The sequence below is a fragment of the Lathyrus oleraceus genome, chromosome 5, assembly GCF_024323335.1.
Source record: "Lathyrus oleraceus cultivar Zhongwan6 chromosome 5, CAAS_Psat_ZW6_1.0, whole genome shotgun sequence".
Taxonomy (NCBI): Eukaryota; Viridiplantae; Streptophyta; class Magnoliopsida; order Fabales; family Fabaceae; genus Lathyrus; species Lathyrus oleraceus.
The window spans coordinates 184,974,231-184,991,248 of record NC_066583.1 but is presented as its reverse complement, the minus strand read 5'-3'; the positions used below and the strand labels follow the sequence as shown (position 1 = coordinate 184,991,248).

Sequence of the window (17,018 nt, the reverse complement as noted above, 5' to 3'; positions counted from 1 at the left end):
GGTTTCGTTCTGCAACTCAGAGATGATCTAGCGTACGGTCCATTCTGATTTTTCATCCTCAGCGAAGTCATCCGCCTAATGGACAATTCACTCAGATACGATCTAGCGTACAATCTATTCTGATCCCTTATCCCCAGTAGCGTATAACACACTCTAACTCTCCAGCAAAGTCGACAGCATAACGGATGATTCACTATACGGTCTAGCATATGACCCGGTATGACACCCATGTCTCCAGATATCGTCTAACGTACGACACAATCTGAAGCTCCCATCATCAAACTTCCTGGATGGCATCTTTAAGCCCATCTCCATCAAGACTAATTGACGAGTGCAAATTTTTGGGGCTTTCTAGTGTTCAATAATCTTCCACCTCCAGACCACGAATGGCGTGCATACCCTTCTAACTCTCTCGGTTCAAGAATATTGAACAGGGGCAGCTGTCATAACCCAAAATTTGCCCGTTAATATTACAAGGCATTGTTCAAGCACCAACTTATTTTGCAAGGCCCTGACATTAAAGGAACAAAAGCCCAGCTCACAACAGGCCCAATCCAGGAAAAGGCCCAAACTAGCCTGCTCGCTAGGCGAGTAATTCCTTCGCCTAGCGAACCCCTCGTTATGACACTCGCCCCAGCGAAGCGCCAGATCCAGAAAAAGCCCAAACTAGCTGGCTCGCTAGGCGAGCAATTCCTTCGCCTAGCGAAGCTTACGAATATCAGAATTTCTGGGCTTCATTCTGAGCCCATTAGGTCATAGCAAGAACATTATAAATAGCCAAGCCTTCAGTCACGAAAAAGGGAGGAAAAACGGAGACGGGAGAACGAAAATGGAGAAAGGAGAGCCCTAGCAAGCAAACCCTGATACTCACTGGAGGCAAACCCTGAAGGAACTCGGCGGCACCAAGGTTTACCTCTGCCCAGTTCAATCCGATTTGCCGATTCGAAGTCGCAATTCAGCTGCCAACAGGTTTACATTGCTATTACTGTCTTATGTTCTTAATTTGCATATGGCTTTTGATTAGATTTATGAAAATAGCTTAAGTTTGGTATGTAAACTTCAATATGTATCTGAATACCTTAAATGATTAACCATGTAATTGCGGTAATGAAAGCCATAAGGCATAAAATTGGTTGAGATTGTACTGATATCAAATTCAAAACCAGCAGCCGCTCGCTAGCACATCGCTAAGCGAGCCGGTAGCGAGTACTCGCTAGGCCTTCGCTAGGCGAAGCATGGGCGAACGGGACAGTGGCTGTTTCATTTCCTTGCTGTTCTATCTTATGTCTGTCTAATTATGATTTATTATAATTCTGCATCATTTGGCCTGAGTTCATGACTGTTATGTTTATTTTATGGTGCAATTGTCAAATCATACTTTATCTCAATGCTCTAACCCGTGTGTTGAATGGTGTAAAGGCTTACATATTCTCGAAGAAACGGCCGGCTAAGTATTCCACCTTATGTGTGGGATACCCTTATGGAGATTCACCCTGAATTACTCAATTGATTTTAATGTATTAATTTTATGGCAAAGATCCACCCTAATGGCTTAATTGGTCTTAATGTATTAATTTTAATGTGGACCTAATTACCTACTTGATTACGGCTACCTAATTAATTGTAAAACTTTATCTTTAAATAAGTGATCTCGGACCTCTCTTTGTTACCCTACGATTACGGTATTATGGTCATGTCCCGCGAATGTGGGGATGCACTTAGCAAAGACCCTTCGGTTAAATCATCATAGTCCCTCGAATGTTGCCTTTGTCCCTCGATGACCCTTCGGTGTAGCCTACGGTTAAATGATGATAGTCCCTTCGAATGCTAAGGTATCCTCACAACTGTTGCCTTCAATGACCAATCGATGACCCTACGATGACCCTTTTACATCCAAAGGACGAAACTACTTACTTCTCAATAGTAAGGACAGTTTTACCCTCATAAGGATAGGAAATGCCCGGAAAGACCTCGGATAGGTATAACTCTTAATTGCTTATTCACAATTTAAAACTACTTTTCACACCTCACACATTTCAAAACCCCCTTTCTTTTTTAGAAAATCACCACTTGGCATACATCCGTACTAGGATCATTGCCGAGTTATATTTTTCTAAACGATTTTCAAAACTAAACGAGATAAACACTTTGTATACATTCATACAAGAATCATTACAAAGTTAAATTCTCCTTTTCAAAACATTTCCTACACATTTCTCGAACACTCTTTCAAACTAGAAAAACATAAATGATTGAGCAATTAAGAGCCCATGGATAACCATGGATACAAAGGATGTTAACACCTTCCCTTTGTATAATGTACCTCCCGAACCTAAGAACTTAAATTAAGGTCTTTCCTGTTCTTTTCCACCTTTCCTTATTGGATAAAAGAAAAGTCGGTGGCGACTCTTGCTAACCGCGACATTGCGATTAAAAACACATTAAAGTCAGTTCACCGTATGACAATAGCCTTCATGTCAAACACTAAAGAGAAAGAGGAAGAAAGTGGTCAAGATACTGATGAAGATCTGGCAAATGATGTAGCATTACTGGGAAGACGGTTCAACAGACTTCTGAAAAAGATGGATGTAAGGTCTAAGTCTAATGTCAAGAACATCTCATCTGATATCATTAAGTCCAATAATGCTGGAAGAAGAACAAGATCTGATGAAAAGACCAAAGAAGGAAAAGGAGTTCAGTGCCATGAACGTGATGGGTATGGACACATTAGAGCTGAATGTGGAACCTACCTCAAGAAACAGAAGAAGAGTCTTGCTACTATTTGGTCTGATGAAAGTGAAATAGAAGAGTCTGCAAATCTTGTGACTGCATTGACTGGAAGATGGGGTTCTGATGAAGTAACCTTTGATGAGTTAGCCACTACCTACAGAAAGTTGTGTCACAGAAGTGAAGAAGTGTGTCAACAAGTTGAAAGTCAGAAGAAAGTGATAACACAACTGGAGAATGAGAAGGTAGAACACTTGGAAACCATCTCTAAGTTAAAGACTGAAGTAGTGTTCTTGAATTCCAAACTGGATGAGATGACAAAGTATGTCAGAATGCTAAACAATGGATCTGACACCTTAGACAAAATTCTCCAGACTGGACAAATGACAGGAGACAAGTCTGGCATTGGGTTCAATGAATCCAAACCTGAGTGCAGTCACGCTGGTAGCAAACCAAAATCCAAACCTGAGTGCAGTCACACTGGTAGCAAACCAAAGATGTCACATCATATGTCACAACATCATAAAGGAGGACAGCAGAAAGGGAAACATCAAAGATGGAGATGCCATTATTGTGGAAAATTTGGCCACATAAAACCATTCTGCTATAAGTTATATGGATATCCTAGTCCTTCTCATCATCAACCTAGACCCAAACATCACATGCCTGTCAACATAAAACAATGGGTTCCTAGGACTGGTGTTACAAACCTGATAGCTCACACTTCCTTCAGAGTTTCAGCCAAAGAAGACTGGTATTTTGACAGTGGGTGCTCCAGACACATGACTGGAAACAAAAACCTGCTAAATGGCCTTCATCCTCATGCCACCAGCTATGTAACCTTTGGTGATGGAGCAAAGGGTGAGATCAAGGGGATTGGTAAGCTTAACTGCCCTAAAGTCCCTAACCTTGACAATGTCCTACTTGTTATGGGACTGACTGCAAACCTAATAAGCATCAGTCAACTGTGTGACCAAGGTCTAACTGTAAACTTCACAAAAACTGAATGTCTGATTACTAATAAAGAAAATGAAGTGATCATGAAAGGAGTCAGGTCTAAGGACAACTGCTACATGCGGAGTTCTCAAGAAACTGGTTATTCATCAATGTGTACTATAGAAAAAGAAGAAGAAGTGAAGATATGGCATCAAAGATTGGGCCATCTGCATCTTAAAGGAATGAAGAGGATTATATCTGTTGAAGCTGTTAGAGGAATTCCCAACTTGAAGATTGATGAAGGAAGAGTTTGTGGGGAATGTCAGATTGGAAAATAGACAAAGATGTCACATCAGAAGCTCAGACATTACACCACTTCCAGAGTGCTGGAACTTCTCCATATGGATTTGATGGGACCCATGCAGGTGGAAAGTCTTGGTGGGAAGAAGTATGCTTATGTAGTGGTGGATGACTTTTCCAGATACACCTGGGTCAATTTTATAAGAGAAAAATCTGATGTATTTGAAGTCTTCAAAGATCTTTGTCTAAGACTTCAAAGAGAAAAAGAAAGTCAAGTTATCAAAATCAGAAGTGATCATGGGAAGGAATTTGAGAACAGCAAATTTGCTGGATTTTGTGCATCAGAAGGAATTAGTCATGAGTTCTCATCTCCCATTACTCCCCAGCAAAATGGTGTGGTAGAAAGGAAAAATAGAACTCTCCAAGAATTAGCCAGAGCTATGATTCATGCCAAGAAATTGCCCTACCACTTCTGGGTTGAAGTTATGAACACAGCCTGTTATGTTCACAACAAAGTAACCTTGAAAAAAAGGACTCCTACTACTTTATATGAAGTCTGGAAAGGGAGAAGACCTATAGTCAAATACTTCCATGAGTTTGGTAGTAAATGTTATATCTTGATTAATCGTGAACAAAGAAGGAAGATGGATCCCAAGAGTGATGAAGGAATATTTCTGGGCTACTCAACAAACAGCAGAGCTTTTAGAGTCTTTAATTCCAGAACAAAAGTAATGATGGAATCTATCAATGTTGTGGTTGATGATCAACAGACTGATGTCCAGACGATGTTGAGACATCCCTAAGTGATTCCCCAGCTGATTTCCCAGACAAAAGTAATGAGAGTGAACTCACTCAAGCTGAACGTGAAGCTGACAAAATTAATAAAGGACACTCTATCCGAATTCAGAAGGATCATCCTAAAGATCTCATTATAGGAGACCCAAATAAAGGGGTCACAACTAGATCAAGGGAAGTGATCTCACATGGATGTTTTGTATCCAAGATTGAGCCTAGGAATGTCAAGGAAGCCTTGACTGATGAGTTTTGGATCAATGCCATGCAGGAAGAGTTAGGCCAATTCAAGAGGAATGAAGTATGGGAACTGGTTCCAAGACCTAAAGGAATAAATGTCATTGGAACAAAGTGGGTGTACAAGAATAAATCTGATGAACAAGGGGTGGTTACTAAAAATAAAGCAAGATTAGTAGCACATGGATACACTCAAGTTGAAGGAGTTGACTTTGATGAAACATTTGCCCTTGTAGCTCGCCTTGAGTCCATTAGACTATTGCTTGGAGTGGCATGTATTCTGAAGTTCAAACTGTTCCAAATGGATGTAAAAAGTGCCTTCTTGAATGGCTACTTAAATGAGGAAGTATATGTTGAACAACCTAAAGGATTCACAGATCCAAATCTTCCAAAGCATGTGTACAAGTTGAGGAAAACCCTCTATGGTTTGAAACAAGCTCCTAGGGCTTGGTATGATAGACTCATAGTGTTCCTCACTAACAATGGATACAGGAAGGGAGGTATTGACAAGACCCTATTTGTTAAGAATGAAGGAGGAAAACTCATGGTGGATCAAATATATGTGGATGATATTGTGTTTGGTGGGATGTCAGATCAGATGGTCAAACATTTTGTTAAACAAATGCAGTCTGAATTTGAAATGAGCCTTGTTGGAGAGCTGGCCTATTTTCTTGGGCTACAAGTCAAGCAGGTGGAAGATTCTATCTTTCTATCTCAGAGCAAATATGCCAAAAACATTGTTAAGAAGTTTGACATGGAGAATGCAAGTCATAAAAGGACACCTGCTCCTACACATCTGAAAGTCTCCAAAGATGAAAATGGTGTTAGTGTAGATCAAAGTCTCTACAGAAGCATGATAGGAAGTCTGCTATATCTCATAGCAAGCAGACCTGACATTGCTTTTGCTGTAGATGTTTGTGCTAGATATCAAGCTGAACCAAAAGTCAGTCACATAAACCAAGTGAAAAGGATACTGAAATATGTCAATGACATCAGTGACTATGAGATGTTGTATACTCATGGATCTGGATCTATGCTGACTGGATATTGTGATGCTGACTGGGCTGGAAGTGCTGATGATAGGAAAAGCACATCAGGAGGATGTTTCTTCTTGGGGAACAACTTAATATCATGGTTTAGTAAGAAACAAAATTGTGTGTCCCTTTCCACTGCTGAAGCTGAATACATAGTAGCTGGAAGTAGTTGTTCTCAACTGGTTTGGATGAAACAGATGCTGACTGAATACAATGTCACGCAAGATGTCATGACATTATACTGTGACAACCTGAGTGCTATAAATATTTCTAAGAATCCTATTCAGTACAGCAGGACAAAACACATTGATATTCGTCATCACTTTATTAGAGAGCTAGTGGAAGAGAAAATCATAGCCCTGGAGCATGTTACTACTGAAATGCAATTAGCTGACATATTTACAAAGGCTTTGGATGCTAATCAATTTGAATGTTTAAGAGGGAAATTAGGGATTTGTATCCATGAGAATTTATAGCAATTAATTTGGAGTGAAAAAGGTAATAAAAATATTGTCTGCCCACTTAAAAGAAAGTGCCCCATTTATGGTAAATCATTACCTAGTATTGGAACTACCATCTATAGCATTTTCACACGCAACCTCAGCTCAACCAGTTCCATCTTCCTCAAACTTCATCGAACTTCTCTGCTAGGGAAACATAAATCCTTTCACAAGCTCAACAAGATGTCACAACACCCTTCACCTTCTAGTTCTAAAAACACCAAACCTGCGCACAAAGCAAGAACACCCTCCATGGATTTTCTTAATGAGGACATTTTGGAAGTGATTCCCCTATCAGTCATCCCAGGTGACGCTCCTGGTCCATCCTCCACTGCATGACATACTCAAGATGATGAAGATGACAACTTGCTTCATCACTTGAAGCCAAGTGCTGCAAAGAGAATGAAGACCAGAAAGGGGAGGTCTGTGGCTGAGATGATGACAACCAAAACTGGTAAGAAGGCTACTGTTGTAGGCCCTTCAAAGTCTTGGAGTGAAGTGGAGGTAAAGAAGAGAAAGGTAAGAGAAGGTTCTGATTCAGAGGAAGATGCTGAAGATGATGTCCCAAACATCTCTCCTGTCAAAAGATCAAATGTTAGAAAATTACCTGCAAAGGTTGCTGCTGTACACCTGGATAACATTTCCTTCCATCTTGAAGATGGTGCAGCCAAGTGGAAATTTGTAACCCAAAGGAGAGTGGCTGTGGAAAGAGAACTGGGAAAGGATGCTGTGGAAGTTAAGGAGGTCATGGACCTGATTAAGTCTGCTGGTTTAATGAAAACAGTTAGTGGGTTATCTCAATGTTTTGAAGGTCTTGTTAAAGAGTTTGTGGTGAACATCCCTGAGGACATTAGTGACAAGAACAACAAAGAGTTTTATAAGGTGTTTGTTAGAGGAAAGTGTGTGAAGTTTTCTCCAACTGTGATCAATAAGTTCCTAGGAAGAGGAACAGAAGGTGTTGTTGAACTAGAGGCCACAGACAACGAGGTTTGTAGGAAAATAACTGCTGGATAGGTCAAGGAGTGGCCAAGCAAGAAGCATCTCTCTGTTGGAAAATTAACTATGAAATATGCTATCTTGCATAAGATAGGGTCAGCAAACTGGGTACCAACAAATCACATATCTACAATCTCAAATGCTCTTGGAAGGATCATATTTGCTATTGGAACCAAGCTTAATTTTGATTATGGAAGATTCATGTTTGAACAAATTGTCAAACATGCTTCTACAAATGCAGTGAAGCTGCCCATTGCTTTTCCCTCAATAATTTGTGGGATAATCCTAAGCCAGCAACCTGGAATACTAAGCACAGGTGATATCCCTGGTAGAAGAAAACCTCCATTATCAATTCATTACAAATTATTTGAAAGCAGTCATGTCAATGACATTGTCATGACATCTGCTATGAAGAAGCCAACCTCTCAAGGTGGTCTGATTGCTGAACCGAAAGAGACCTGTAAGGAATTGGAGACTGGGATAAGGGTGGCTAAAGTTAGGAAAGAAGCTCTGGAGGTTCTGATTAATAGCTTGGAGCAAGGAGATATGGATAATGTTGGTCAAGCCAAGGAAACAGATGCCCACACCTCAAGTGAGAGGTATGAATCTCAAGATAAATCAAGTGGTAGTTCTGGGTCTAAAGCTGATGAAGATGCTAGCTCCTCTGACTGAGTATTGGTGAAGATTGTTCCCTTGTTATCATGATGTGCTGTTCTGGATGGCTTGATGTGTGATGTTTGATGTTTTTTTTGGCAGTCTTGTTTTGATGCCTTGATGTAATTTCTTGGGTTCTTTGTGATTTCTCTGGATTCATTTTATCTCAGCTTATATAGCTGTGTATATTTGTGGTTCTGTAACACCTGACAATATGTTTTAACATTCTATATGTTTTAACATTCTATGTGACATTCTCTGTTGGACTAATAGACATTTATTTTGTCTCATTGATCTCTTTGGTCTATTTTGACTAAAAAGGGGGAGAAGTAGCTAAAGGAGAGCTGCAGTTAATATGTGGAGAGCTGTAGTTAATATGTGCTATGAAGTAGCTAAACAGATGACAGATGGTGTTGAACAGGATGTTTTGTGTAGTACAGGTGATGTTGAAGGTGATGTCAGATGGGTGATGGATGTTACAGGAGATGTCTGTGTTGAACAAACTTAGGGGGAGAAGAAGCACATATGTGTTTAATGTGTGTTTACTAGTTGCTATTATAGCTAGTAAATGTGTGGTTTATTACTTCTGTTGCTGCTTAACTGCTGATATGTTTTTTACTCTTGTGAACAAATGGACTGATATATGTTTTAGCCAAAATTTGCCAAAGGGGAAGTTTGTTGGTTCTATGTGTTGGCAGCAATTTTGGTAAAACCTAGAGTGTTCACAAGGTGTCACAAGTGTTGTCTTGACATAAGATAACATGTACCTGCAGGATGTTTAAAATGAGAATATGCAGGATTTTACTGAGATGTCAGACCCGATGTCATGACATCTGTATACAGAACATTCAGTCTGAATGCTATGTATTATGTGATTGCGTTTTTAATGCTAATCTATGTATGATTGATGAGATGATTGAACGCGTTATCAATCAGTAATTACAACTAGATTAACTTATTTTCCAACGAGATATAATCTGCTGTCATGAGAAGATATGAATGGAAAATAGTTTTAGAGTTTTATGATGTCCAAGCCCAACCAAATGCTTCTATATAAAGGACATGGAAAACCTGGTTTTATACACAAGAAATAACGAACGAAATATTGAGAGAGAATAAGGGTTTGAGTCTTGTGTGGTCGTGTGGATTGTAAGCCATTCATTCATCCATAGATGATTGAATTGGACTGATTTTTGAGTTGTAATTTGTCCACTCTAAGCTTTGAAGCATGAGTGTGTGTTTACTTGATTGAAGCTTTTAAGTAAGATCAAGTATGTGTCTTTGAAGAGTGTCTTCTTTTCATTGTAATTCTTGTTTTATATCACTGTTGTGATTGAGGTGGAGTGAGTAGGATCTCATATCTAAGAGTTCTTAGGTAGAAGTCACACGGGTAGAGATTAGGTGAAAAGACTGTAACTTGAAGTTGTTTACTGAGAGTCTTTGAACTGATTTTGTTTAGTGGATTTCCTTCTTGGCTTGGTAGCCCCCAGACGTAGGTGAGTTTGCACCGAACTGGGTTAACAATTGCTTGTGTCTCTTGCATTACTATTCTTTATCTTTTATCCTATTTGTATTGTTCAGATATTAGTGTTGTGACATTACCTTCGACATCTCATATTTGATACCAGAATTTCAATATATATATTCAACAATGAGGGTGTAAATATCAATTATTTCAATTTACAAATTTTATGGTTTACATTTTATGTTTTTGTTTACATAGTTTCTAGTGTGACTCTGGTTCAGGGTGATTCCGAGTATGCATATCTGGATACATTCCATACTAAACTAAAAAAACACAACATGATAGTTTATGAATGGGCATAACTGTAAACACCCATTTTCTCGTAAAAAAAAAAAGAAATATGATTTATCCGAAGATGCATCTCCAAAAAGTTCCCTGATGACATGATAAGGTTTCTAAGATGCAAAATGACCTGAAACTTGTATAAATAGGGTGTCTCTCATCCCATATTTTCTAAAAAACACACCACAATCAGATAATGAATACATATCTACGCCTTGCAGTTGTGTATTTCAATGGCGCGAAGCCGCTATTTCAATTTAGGGTCATAAATGACACATCTCTCGCTAATCTGATATCCAAAACTAAATACTCCCCTTCGGTATCCAGAAAATCAGAGAGCTTTCAAGCTCGAGTACGTTCACCATCGTTTGACAGCAAAAGGAAGATACAATTCACTAACTTTGAACTGAGGATGGATGAAGATTCAAAGGTCATGATGATTACATTTTACTGTTACTTTTCAAAGGGTCCGATTGAAATGGATACGAAGATTGTAAGATTTGTCCACGATATTATCAATATGTTGCATTGTCGTGAACTACCCATTTATAACGATATGTAATATTAAATTTATATTAACAACTATCTATATAATGTTGAGTGTTTTAATTTAATGTCAAGTTGTTTTTGTTTCTAAATCTTACTTTTATTGTCTTTGTTTTTTATTTGAAGTATTAGAATCATTTTTGAATATTCATCTCCGAATTATACTAAAAACAATTTCGGAGATGCAATTCTAGACTAAAATTAAGTATAATGAAAATGACTCAATCGTTTATGTTCAATTTTGTGGGAAATTGGTACGTCTGAATACGTATCTCCCAGTTTTATGAATATTTTTAAATTTTCAGCAAGGTTTCTGAGAATGTATAAAGATGAAAAAAATATTCATTTCTATTATTTCTATTAGACACTCTTTTCTATCATCTGTGATCCAATCACACCAATTTTGTTAAAAGAATCATTTATAGTTATTATGCTAATTTAACATTTAAAAACAAAGTGGATGCAAATATTTATTACAAGAGAAGTTTTTTTAATATTGTTATTTCATTTTCCTAAAGTGGCAATATTGCAATTTTTTCCATATAATTTTTATCTATATATATAAATAACGATTAGTACAGCCACAAATTTTAGAGAGACCAATGATCCAAGTTAAACACACTTTCAATTAGGGGTGGACAACCGTCGGTGGCAGACGGTTTCGGACCAAAAATTGTCCATCGCTCAAGACTGTTGAATTTGATATTTCAATCCACGTTCTCTCGGATAACTTTTGTTTTGAAGAAATAATAACGTGCGTTTCTTCTTGTCAGTTGTGGTATACTTATAGAGATATTAACAGGACATAAAAATGGTGCAAGAAAAAGCTCTCAACATGGAGATTAGCATGTTTTAGAAGTAGAAGTTAAAATAGTGTTTAAGAAGCGTGAAGTGTTGTGTCAGGAGAGAGAAGAGAGAGAGAGAGAGGGGAAAGCAATTGTAAGTGAGAGAGAAGAAAATGAATAGAGTAAGTAAAAATCAATCATAAAGACACATGAACAACATCATGGTTTTAAAAGAAATTAAATTAGAATAGTAACATTTAAATAATAATTTGTGGAGTCTTGGAAATAGCTATCTATTTTCACCCACACCCATCTGTAACCGTCCGTTTCAACAAACTTCAGATCGGACATAACGGTTCCCGGGCGGGTCCCGGATTTTTGTCCACCCATACTTTCAATGTGACATTTTATTTTTGACAATGTGAAATTATATTTGTTAAATGCACACTCTATGCATAGCAAATTATTTCAATACATTAATAATATGTAAACTAGAGATACTGTCCTCCAAAATCTCCATAAGTTCAATAAAGCTAAATGGGTTCACAAATGGAATTGGATGACAAATAATAATCACACCAGGTTTCTATTTCTCTCATAAATAACCACACCAGAGGTTTCTATTTCTCATAAATTACCATACCAGTTTCCTATTTCTCCCACATTGATCCGTTTCCCCCAAATGACTTGTGGTACAATACAGAAACAATCATCACTACTGACGAGAATAATCACCGAGCCAGCTCAATTCATTCTTCAGAAAAGAAGGCAGTGCAAAAGCAGCTGAATGCATCTGCATAACAAAACGGTCGTTAGATCTTTCTTGCGTGTAGGTTTCCTGGCGATATACAATCTTAAAGGACATGTTTTTTACAAAACTGATACCAACAAATTAAGTAAATGCAACATAAGGACGGCATGCTTACCTCTGAGTTATAGAACCTAAGTTTCCTTTTGTGCTTATCAGCACCTTCTAACTTTTCAATGGGATTGATGGGGTTCACAAAATCAACATGTGGCCCCTCTGTTGAGCAAAGAAGAAACCCAATCACACCACTGCATACCGAGAATGAAATACAATAAGTATCAAGATGAACCAAAATGACAATCAAGTATTGCAATTGTCAGGGTGCTTGCTGATTACTTGTTACAACAACTACACTGTTCCAAAATGCAAAACTAGGCAAGTAAAAATTCCGGCTTTCTTAAACAAAAAAATCAGTTATAACAAAGTGATCTCAAGAAGCTAATGTGAAAGCCTACCACAACCTTGACGCACGCTAATGCACCGTGATTCGTGACACAGGCCAGAAGGATAGGATCAACTTGCCTGAATTTTAACTTTTTAATATACAAATTTGTAACATTTTCAACGAGGGGTAAAAAGAAAGGTTTGTGATTCCCAAGAATTTTTCCGGCAGTACACCAGTCATAGTCATATATTTTATGGGACCGATAATTATAGTAAATCCATCTGTGGGGATCCAATTTATTAACATTTTCCAAAAGTGGAAAAAATGAAAGGTCCATGACTCCTAAAATTTTTTCCAGCAATGCACCAATCATAATCATATATTTTATGGGACCACCAATTATAGTAGATCCATCAGTGGATCCAATTTATCATGAGGTGTAATTGTCCCACTGTCAGAAAAATTACCCTCACTCTTACAACGTGTGGAAATGGAAGACTTGGAAAATAGAAGAAAAAAATTAAAAAGTATAATCAAGGGAACTTCAAATAGAATCAAATGCAAATTTACTAGCAAATTGAATAGTGTAAACTGTACCTTGGATATGTTGGAACACTTGTCCATGCATAATGTACCGAACCTTTAAATGTTACTCGACAAATGGAGATCATGTCTTGGATAAGGTGTGTATGAAGCCACATACTTTCTGCCATATTACAAAGAACTCCACCAGGTCTTAATGCGTTAGATATAGTCTCAAAAAATGGTTTCTCTACAAGTTCCTGGGCAGGACCTAGTTTACAAAAGTGATCGTGTGAGTTGTTGATAAATATAACCAACAAAGGAAAAATCTTAGTCTATTTTAACATTACAAGAAACTAGCAAATAATTCAATGTAAATAATTTAGGAACAAAAATTCAGAGAAAATCATAGGAAAATGAAGCTTTTTGGATCAAATTTAAGCTTTTATTATTTATGTCCTCTTTTTATCTAAAACTGGTGCTTTAGATTGAGATAGTTCCAGGTCAATGAACTAGTTAAGCTTTTATTATTTATGTCCTCTTTTTATCTAAAACTGGTGCTTTAGATTGAGATAGTTCCAGGGTCAATGAACTAGTTAAGCAATTTCCAAACTGGTGAAAAATTATAGTTCCTCTTCAAAACACTATTTCTTTTTCCATTTCAAAAGAACATATACTCTGTTCAGTGCTAATTCCAATAATATACATTCTTTAATTAATATATTGGTCATAGCATTTGGAGTTGAAATAACTCACCCACAGGATCTGAGGAATCAACAATCACAGCGTCATACCTCCCTTCAGGAGCATGTTTAAGAAATTCAATAGCTGCCAAAAATAGGTAGGAAGAATATCAAGTGAAGAAGCTTACATAACCTTAATAGTTTGTTATCAGTATATATATAAAGCCACAGTTGGCAACATTACAAAACTAAAATGAGACTAGCATCATAGACATATATACCATCGCCAACATGCAAGTGTACACGAGGATCGTCAAACCCAACAGCTAACTCTGGAAAAAACTTCCTAGAAACCTACAAAATAACCATTGCAATAAGTTCATTTCAATAAGGAAATGAGCTATATTAAAATAAGCCGTAACTTACATCAATAACCATCTTATCTATCTCACAAATATCAATATGCTCCACAGAGCTGTGACGGGATATTTCCCTTAGAACCCCACCATCTCCGCCACCAACAACTAAAACCTGAATTAACGACATACAAATCATTTAGCGGATAAACAGAAAAGGAAAGAGCACATGATATAAATGAATTAAATTCAATCTTTTCAAATTTTAGTAAAGGTGATAAGATCGACAGAAATATTTAATAATAGAACAGGAAGAAGCAACTGCAAAACCACTGAATATCAAAGGAAGCACGTAAATCTGCAATATCATTTTCCCCGAGTGTATAGAGATCAGATCAAAAGACTTTACAGTTTTGGGGGACGGAATGGAACAGAGGGGAAGATGAGTTATCATCTCCTGGTAAGCACATTCATCCTTCTCAGTCAACTGAACAATCCCATCAAGAACAAGAACTTTCCCATATGTTAATGACTGTAAAAAGAAAATAAGTGTTAATCACTTCTAACTTATAGGAAGAATTAAAGATAACAATATAGGAAGAAGATGCCAAACCTCAAAAACCAAGACCTCTTGGTATAATGACTTTTCCTTGAACAATATCTTCTCCACTTTGATTGAATGGGCTTCTCCTAATGATACACACACCAAAAGCCATCAGCAGTCGTCATATACTCAAGCACACAAATTACATAGTAGGCCGCGAAAGTGAAAGCATTTATAGACGTGTGTTACCATGACATGTAGTTCAGAAAGGAGAAAATAAGATCCTGAATTTGGTGAGTAAATGGAAAAATAGATGTTTCTCCAAAAGGATTAACAAAGAAGTTCAATACTATAACATCAAAATTTTAGTTCTAAATTTTATATTAAACAAGAAAGCCATGAAAAATAAGAAAAAAAAAGGATATTAACCAAGAAGTTCAATACTATAACAGTAAAGTTTGCAATTTCAGTTGCCAAACATCAAAAAGAAAGAAAAGCACACACTTCGATCTCACAAGGTGAATCATAAATAAATGCATACACATGAATAACACTCACCCGGCCACATTGGGTTGTTGAAATAAACAACTCCCCCAGATTTCCCTGTAAAAGAAAGAAGCCACACAATAAAACAATGGATTGTTGTGAATGGAATGAAAACGGCAGTACGTAGGAAGGAACGGAAATTTAAATAGCTGATAATGACCAGAGGAAGTTTGAGATTCTGAGAACCACCCAGAAACAACAGTAGAGTGACAGTTTGAGTCCAACTCAGGTGCTGAAGCCATGGCTTTCAAACAACAGGAAGGAATTTCCTTCTCCAAGCCATTCCTGTTACTCTCCTTCCCATCCATAATCTTCTGGCATCCCAAACCTCTTTCTGCGTCGTCTCCCATAGATTACCCTTTTCTTCACTAGCTCCAGCCTCTGAATAACAAATACACAAGTTATCACACACAAATTTAAACAATGACAAACAAAACCCTCAAAGAACAAAAAAAAAGATCCATTTCACTTAAATTACACTTAAATTCCAAACAAAAGTATCTCAGTTTACGATATCATAAACCCATGATAGCAAAAGCATAAAAAAAAGCACTGCTTTTTATTTAATATTTATTTAATTTATAAGACAAAAGTGATTGAAATAAACAAGTCACCAAAAAAAAAGAGAGAAAATCACAACTCTATGCATAAAATTAATTAATATCAGTATGCAGCATGCATGATATCAGTTTCCATAAAATAATCATGTTAATTGCAGCATGGATCATTCATTCCGTCAAACAGTATTTATTTTCAAATCAAATCATAATCTGCAATAACATGATTGAGAAAACAAAACAGATCCTTTTCAGAAGTGATTTTACTTTGTTTTTCTTCTAAATTCCAATAACAATGATAAGATAAGTGAATAATAACCAGTGCAGAAAACGCAGAAAAACAAGAGAAAAAAATGAATAGCTAACTTAACATAATAATATTAAGCTTGACAGAATATTATATTCACAAAATCAGAAAGAAAAAAAAACTCCAACATGTGACAAATAAAGTATAATATAAATTAATTTAAGCTGCGCTTTTTTTAAGCAGAAAGAAAGAACGAAATAAGATAAACCGCTAGGGTTTAGGATAGGAAAAAAAGCGGAAAAAAGAAAAAGGAGAAGAAAATTGCCTGTCTGGTGTGAATGTCGGTGAGAGGGTTGATTGAACGTTGAGACGGAAGCGGTGAAAGATGAAGATAAGATGGATAGAGAAAAAAACTGTCAGAGTATTTTTCTTGCTTCTTTGGGAGAAAAATGGAGGCTCAGTGCATCAATTTATACGAATTTTTTTCTACTCTATCTGTCTCACCAATAAAATTTATTCCACTACATTACAATATATATATTAAATTAAGCTGATGTTGATGTTACACCCAAAAAAATATATGTCATTAAAACTAAAAGTAGAGTTTAATGCCGTAAAGAAAATAACGGACGCATTTTCACCGTCAAAATAAAAATTTTACAGTGCCAGCAAAACTCGCACATGATATATTATAATTTGAACCTACTTCAATCTATCAAATGTCTATAATATATATGTCTATGTCTATATGTTTCAAAAAAAACAAAAGTCTATATATATAGGTTTGTTGAAAGCTACTAGCTTACAACTATATTATTTTTAGTACTTTTATTAAATATTTCTTTAATTTTTTACAAGTTAAATGATTTTATTTTTTAAGTGACTTCTAAATAAATCAATTTTTTTGTTCTATCAATTAATTTAAAATGAATGCAAAATATTGATTTTTATTTAACGTGGTGTAAATTATTTGAAATGAAATGTAAAATGTTGAACCTTTTCATACTATGTTTTCAAATTAATATAATAAAACAGTTTGTAGAGTTTAATTTTTCT

General features: G+C 36.5%; 1 protein-coding gene across 1 annotated transcript; it reads right to left on the bottom strand.

Annotated features, from left to right (window-relative positions):
- Nucleotides 1-11,770: 11,770 nt before the first annotated feature.
- LOC127082151 (spermine synthase) lies at nt 11,771-16,465 on the bottom strand. Its single transcript, XM_051022374.1, has 11 exons — nt 16,288-16,465; nt 15,319-15,539; nt 15,171-15,215; nt 14,682-14,758; nt 14,478-14,600; nt 14,139-14,243; nt 13,994-14,066; nt 13,786-13,857; nt 13,105-13,300; nt 12,241-12,370; nt 11,771-12,107 (listed from the first exon to the last, which is right to left on the bottom strand). The coding sequence occupies exons 2-11, from the start codon at nt 15,506-15,508 to the stop codon at nt 12,030-12,032; spliced, it is 1,089 nt and encodes a 362-aa protein (XP_050878331.1). The 5' UTR covers nt 15,509-15,539; nt 16,288-16,465; the 3' UTR covers nt 11,771-12,029.
- Nucleotides 16,466-17,018: the final 553 nt, after the last annotated feature.

Coding starts and splice junctions, on each gene's coding strand:
- LOC127082151 (XM_051022374.1), bottom strand. CDS start 15,508: ATGGGAGACGACGCAGAAAGAGGTTTGGGATGCCAGAAGATTATGGAT. Junction 15,216..15,318: donor AGAATCTCAAACTTCCTCTG/GTCATTATCAGC, acceptor TTTCTTTTACAG/GGAAATCTGGGGGAGTTGTT. Junction 13,301..13,785: donor TGATTCCTCAGATCCTGTGG/GTGAGTTATTTC, acceptor TTTGTAAACTAG/GTCCTGCCCAGGAACTTGTA.